Here is a 6,993-nt window from a genome sequence, read left to right on the forward strand (position 1 = left end):
ACAGAGACCTCTGGGTATTTCCACACAACCCTGCTGCTTTATATGAATGTAGTTTTCATTTAATCAGATCATCGACGGCATTGATGAAAGTCTCAAGTTGCAGACACTCTTTGAACAAGTTCAGAATCTGAATAATTCATCCAACATATAACAGTAATAGCATATGGATACAATAAAATAGACTAAAAAAGAATGACTGCAATTTAGAGAAATATATATCACCCAAATGCTGTTCTTTTGAACATTATAATCAAAAATTCTGAAAAAAAAGTATCAGTTTCCACCAAAAAAATATTATGCAGCTAAACTGTTTTCAACATTGGTTATAATAAGATGTGTTATAATAATAAAGTGTTTCTTAAGAAGCAAGACTGGAGTAATGATGCTGAAAATTCAGCTTTGATCACAGAAATAAATTACTTAAAAATATATTCAAAAAGAAAACTCTTATTTTATATTATAATAATATTCAACAACTACTGTTTTTGCTGTATTTTGATCAAATAAATGCAGACTAGCTGAGCAAAAGAAAGAAAAATAAAAAAACCTGACTGACCCAAATCTTTAGAACAGTGTATAATGAATAATTTATATTGATATACAAAACAACTCATGAAACTAATATCACAACATCTGTAATTGACCTTTTAGTGTGCATAATGTATCACTTAAATGTGCCATTTAGTTTCAAATTCAACAGCTGTAGAGGCATTTTTCTTTTCAGCCTTCAAAAGTCATATGTCATTCCCTAGTGCTGAAAGACAGTCACCAGACATGATTTTTGGATGGAGTTACATATTTTAGATGATGAACTAGTTGTATATCAAGTCAGAGTGAGAGAGAAAAAACACCAAAACATGCAGGGATTTTATTTTTAATTAATCATAATATTCCATGTCGATACCCCTTACTTGCCATTCACTGAGGAACACCAGATGGGTGTCAGAAAACCTAAAAAGTCTATCACACTTTCTTGCTGGACTAAACTGAACAGTGCAGCCAGTGCTAAAGCACAGTTTGAGCTGTTAAACCCAAAGTGGTCTAATGTATCAGTCTGTACTGCTTTGATTCAATCAAACATATTTTTGCAAAGCAGCTTTTCTGTATTAGAAAGGAATGAAAGGCCACTCTCAGACCTGATCCTGGCTTCTCCACCTGTTCACAGGACTGTATAGCTCACACACTGTCTTAGTCTCTCGGGGCCCCTCTGGTCCCCACAAAAACATGTTGGTGGTTTTCATTTTACGAGGCTGGGACCCCCTCTCACTGCTCATTATTTTGGGGTGGGGGCTGACTGGCGCTCCAGCCCTTGTTTGTAGTAAGCAGGGGTTTCCTTTTATTTCTATGGAATGTCGCAAGTCATTCATGGGCTGTGTAAATCTGTTGTCATCATCACAGTCTTTTCTGGTCCTTGTTTTGGATCGGCAGGGCTCAGACGTTGTTCTGATGCGATAGCCAAATGAAGTTCCATAAAACGATGGCAGGACGCTAAGAGTGGGAGAGGGATTTCTGTGGGTCGTGGTAGACGGGAACGTTAGCGCTGTAGCTGCGGCCAGATAACGTGTTTTGACTATGAGTCTGGCATCAGATGCTTTGTGTGAACTTCTGTTTGATCTGGTTCTCATATATATGCCATTTGTTCCTTCAGTCTTCTCTGTAATGTCATATGCTTGTTTGTTTTCTATGATATTTAAAGATTTGTCAATATCACATTGATTTTCCAAGATTTCGTGTTGTCTGTTGTCATCTGTGATGTCTTGTGGACGGTTTTCCTCAGTTGTGTCAGCCTCAAAAGTTTCCTCAGGAGTATCTTTCTGTATGTCATTCTGCCAGGTATCTGTAATATCATATCGTGTGCCATCTGTGAAATCATTCTGTCCTTCATCTTCTGTTTTACTGTCTTGTTTTTGGCTCTCCATGGTGATGTCACGCTCTCTGAGTTCCTCTGTGACGTCTTGCTTCTCATGTACCTCTGAGCTGCTTTTGAGGAAAACAAATTATCAACACTTAAAGATAAAAAAGGTAGGAAACTGCTTTCAGCTGACTGTTTACACCACATCTTGTTTAAACTTTAAGAAAATTCCAGCAAAGCATGTGGACTATAAAGTTTACATATTTGTTCACAAATTAAAAGACTGTTTGCCTGGAGGGCAAAGTAATTTTACAGCATATCACTTTTGAAACTTTGCGGCTTCAGATGTCCAAACAACATAAAGAGTGATTACATCCTAAGGCTAAGTTAACCAGAAATCCCTTCTCAAATGCTGCGCCCTGGGGACATATGTTCAGAGTGACGAGTTTTAATAGTCTGGAACATGAGTGAAACCTGCAAATACCAAATGTGAAATGATATTCGCAGCCTGACCTACAGCTGTACTACAGCTGCTATGATACTGAGATGGACATGGGAAACTTAAACATGGACGTGAAAATATGTACAATTTTCTATTTAAGTAGATTGGAGAAGCTATGCACTATTGGCTCTCTAAAAAAAATGCTTTTACATTACAGGAGAGCATAAGTAAATCTTTGAAGATTAGTGATTTTTTCAACATATTAATTTAATAAAAATGTGTGAAATATGTAATGTATGTGTATGTATATGTATATATATATATATATGAAGTCAGTGTTCCATTGCATGGGCCTGAGGTGCATTATGAGTGGGCCCCCTCTCCCTTGGCCGAACGAATAGCCTATATCATATAAAGGACCTTAGTGGGACCCCCTCACCCCCTTGGGGGCTGAGACAATGTTCCTACCTTGACGACGGCCTGCAGCTCAGTAATATCTGTTGGGAGCCGTTGTTGAGTTGAATTTACTTCATCTGTGAGCATCAGTTTAATGCCATTCCTAGCATGAGTTACTCTAGTCTGGCCTCCTCTGTTGTGAGTTTCCATGGAAGTGAGAACTTCACACTGTCGCCAGCTGAATGCTAGACACTAACCACACAGCTCACAATGACACTTAATACTGCCTCAGTGGCACAGAGGACTCATGATATCACTCATGTATCCTCATTAACTGCTCAAAGAGGATGGATGAATGAGTCCATTATTTTTGGCATTTGAAAATGCTAGCCATCTATTTCGTTTCATGTAGTTTTTATTGTACAAGGGCTCTTTACCCTCAACATGTTCTCACTCACAAGGCATCCAAAACTGCTGCATGTTTAAGTGACATGATGTCAATGAGAAACATTTGCTGTCAATGGAGTGCTGCAGCCTTCAGGGATGGTTTTATTATAGTACAAGTGTAGTAACCATGTGTTTTTGGCATACTGATTTCCATTTGTATAACCACATTTTACTACAAATACATGGTTAAACTATGGTTAGTGTAGCAAAACCATGGGTAATTTGTGGTTACCATATTTTAACTATAGTAACCATGGTTATTTATTTATTATTGTCTGTAGTAAAACCATGATTAATTTTAGTTTTTTGTTTTTTTTTGTAGGTCAACCCAGAAGTTAGCATCTATATTAAAAATGTTCTGGCTCTTTCAAGCTTTATAATGGCAGTGAATGGGTGGTGATATTCAATAGTCCAGTAGAAGTCCAATAAGGTGCATCCATCCATCATAAAAAATGCTCCACACATGAAGTGAAGCAATGCATATGTGTAAAATATATATATATTTTTAAAAGTCACTAGCCACTAGTGTTTCATAATAGTGAAACTTTAAAGTTCTTATTTGTGTTGGGATGAGATATCAATGCGTTTTTTATATGCCATTTTCAACAGGGTTGTTTACCTTGGTTAAAGTATGAAGTAAGTGATGTGTTCTGAAAGCGATGTCAGCTGTCTGTTTCATTATGTGCTTGATCAAACCCTCTTTTAAAGTTGTAGGCCAAGCTCTGTTTTAAAAATTGTGTACTGGTTAAGTTTTAGTTTTACCTTTTTTCCTGTCCCGGTGCTGTATATTCTCCCTGCTCCTGCGGCTGATATGATGAAGGCAGGTAGAGATGTAGTAATGGGGTTAGATTTGGACTATCCTCTTCATTAAAATGTTGAGGTTGTTCATCTTTTCTTCTCCAGATAATCTTGCACATAGGAGTTTCTCCATAAAGAATGACATGAGAATTAGTGTGTGAGAAATGGACTGTGAAAATGATCTTTAAATTTGCTGCTCACGTTTTGTGTCTTGTAAGCATTTGACATTATTTACTCTGAGAAGGAGAACATAGCAACGTTCTTCCGCTAGTTTACAATGTTGATCATGAGACCTTCGAGATGACATAAACAATTTACTCAAGTGAACAGGTCAGTTAGACCTGTCTCAGATGCCATACAAAACTCTCAGTGTGCCTTTGCTCACAGAATCTCAGGAGAAATACATTTATGTAGGAGTTTTGGGAACATTAGCTTCAATTTTGTTGTCAAATATTTAATTGGGTTTATTTTATATGGAAGATGATTTCGATTTTTTAAAAAGTAAAATGCACATTTCCTGAATCAAGAGGTCAAATCATTAGAGTATTTTAACATATCCAAACAAGCTTTCTTGATGTTATGCAGAATGAAAGCCTGTGGAAATTTTGCTGAAAATGTATCCACCCTCTGGTCTTTCAAGATGTAGTTTGTTTCTTCATCAGAACAAATTTGGAGAAATGTAGCATTACACCACTTGCTCACCAGTGGATCCTCTGCAGTTGAATGGGTGCCGTCAGAATTACAGTCCAAACAGCTAATTAAAACATCACAATATTCCACCCATTCACCACAGAGGATCCATTGGTGAGCAAGTGATATAATGCTGATTTTTTTCCCAAATATGTTCTGAAGAGATAAACAGAGATACAGAGAGACACCATGAAGTGTTTCATAGTGGTACCTGGTGTGCTTAGTGCTCGGCGTCCCGTCTGATTATCCAGTGGGACAGTGGAAGGCCGGTGGCTTGAATCCAGCGGGACTCTCTGTCTGTGTGTACTGCTTCTCGCTCGCTGTCTCTCCTCAGTTCTTTTTATCACAGTGAATGCATCCCATACCTTCAGTTCACCCTCTGTTTCAACACAGTCTCTACTGTATTTCTGTCCTCTTGCAGAGATGGAATGAGATCTGTCTTTCTCATCTTTATGGGGTGGTGATGTGGAGCAGTTGGAGGGTCGTGGTGACAGGACACATCGCACTCCACATGCTGTAAAACATAAACACAGATCTTGATTAATAGGGTTTTATATATATATTTATATATAGATATATATATATATATATATATATATATATATATATATATATATATATATATATATATATAATATGTTTTGAACACATTATAAAGAGATACTTCTGGTTATATTTAATATAAGATATTATAAAATAATATAATACACAGTATCTGTTCTTTGCAAAAACCCTATGTAATGTAGTGTTTAAATATATCTTTAATCCTTTGCTTAACCTTTTGCTCACATTTTAGAGAAGCATTGACAAATAGTTACCTATGAGCAGAGCTTTTTTGGCTGTGAATGATCTCCTGGTGTTTTTTTCAGAGAGGATTCTTGAATCTCTAAGGGACCTCCCCTGAAGCATGCTGTTGCTATAGGCACCAGTGTTTGGAGAAGATGATCCATGTTGATGTATTGGAAATGTTTTAAGAGGTGTGACCCCTCTCTGGTTTGTGACTTGGAGCTGCAGTCTTTGTTTCACCGTGGAGTTCCATGCCATTGAGCCTGCTGTTCTGACGGGTCCTGTGTGGCCTCTGAAGCATTTCACAGGACAGCAGTGCATCGCATGGCTGTGCCCATTTTGTTCACGGGTCAACATGAGGCACCTGTGATTGCTTACAATTTACACCTAAGAACGACAGAGAAAACATACAGTAAATTATTAACATAAATTACCTATTAAGTTATGTATTACCTTTTGAACTGTGTACTTTAACTTGCTATGCCTTTAAGGACATAATTATATAAAAGGGTGTTCTAGACTTCCAAAAATATGTTCTGGTCAAAATCAACTTTATTAATGATGACTTGAATATTTACACAATAGAAAGAAAATGAACATGATGCAATCTAACAAGATGAAAATAAAGAGCTGAATGTAGCCATAGATATTTTTAACTGCTTTTATAATTTTATATATATCATACGGATTTCTATATTTCTAATGGAATGTACGAAGTGTCTAATGGGACAAAACTTTTCCATTCCACCGAGAAAATTTTTGTATGCAAACATGCAACCGGTGACGCAAACAATATGAGATGGTAGGAAAAATTATATTTCAGTGCTTTTGTGTTTGCTTGTAACTTTGCATTTACCGATTAAATTTGTGTTCACTTCTCAAATATTTGGTTCTCTCTCAAAATTTTGCAAGTGAATGTAAAGTGAGATGGAAGGAAAAGCTATATTTCAATGCTTTTTTGAGTGAGCACAAGATTCTTGCATAAATTCAGAACTTTTACGAGAGAATGCAAGCTTAGTAAAAAATGCATGAAAAGTAAAAAATTTAAATTAATTAATGAATAATTAATTGAAAATGTAAATTTTGGAATAAATATCAAATAAAACTATATTCATAAATTTCAAACATTTTGATCACAGAAAGGAAAAATATGGAGAATCTCCTGAAATCACCTGTAATATATAGCTTTTTTCATGTTAAGTGCTGAACGCAGGGACATGGCAAAAATGACATTTGATAAAACTTAATTGTTGTATTGTAATAATATAAAACTAACTACATTTACATTTATATTTAGTCATTTAGCAGACGCTGGTTTCCATATTAAAAACTGTGGGTTTAATATTTTATCTTATATACTAAGACATAAAACAGGGTAATGAAAATGTAGAATGAGGAATAGATTATCTGTCAGTCAGTGCCAGTATGACTCATTTAAGGAATGTAAGTCACAGCTGCATCTGCTGCCTGCACGTAACCCATGTGTTCTCTGCGTCCAACCCTATCGCTCAGCATTTTGATGTTTTATGATTTTGGACAGTCAGTTAATCTATAATCCCATGATGAAAAGCTTCTGGCATAT

General features: G+C 36.2%; 1 protein-coding gene across 1 annotated transcript; it reads right to left on the bottom strand.

The window, feature by feature from the left end:
- Positions 1–871: 871 nt before the first annotated feature.
- Positions 872–6,265, bottom strand: LOC122146022. Its single transcript, XM_042763057.1, has 4 exons — positions 5,444–6,265; positions 4,837–5,139; positions 3,900–4,062; positions 872–1,977 (listed from the first exon to the last, which is right to left on the bottom strand). Exons 1-4 carry the CDS (start codon positions 5,766–5,768, stop codon positions 1,131–1,133), a joined length of 1,638 nt encoding a protein of 545 aa, XP_042618991.1. The 5' UTR covers positions 5,769–6,265; the 3' UTR covers positions 872–1,130.
- Positions 6,266–6,993: the final 728 nt, after the last annotated feature.

The sequence above is a fragment of the Cyprinus carpio genome, chromosome A8, assembly GCF_018340385.1.
Source record: "Cyprinus carpio isolate SPL01 chromosome A8, ASM1834038v1, whole genome shotgun sequence".
In the NCBI taxonomy this organism is placed as follows: Eukaryota; Metazoa; Chordata; class Actinopteri; order Cypriniformes; family Cyprinidae; genus Cyprinus; species Cyprinus carpio.

Coding starts and splice junctions, on each gene's coding strand:
- LOC122146022 (XM_042763057.1), bottom strand. CDS start 5,768: ATGTTGACCCGTGAACAAAATGGGCACAGCCATGCGATGCACTGCTGT. Junction 5,140..5,443: donor CAAAAAAGCTCTGCTCATAG/GTAACTATTTGT, acceptor TATGTTTTACAG/CATGTGGAGTGCGATGTGTC. Junction 1,978..3,899: donor GCACCGGGACAGGAAAAAAG/GTAAAACTAAAA, acceptor CCTCAAAAGCAG/CTCAGAGGTACATGAGAAGC.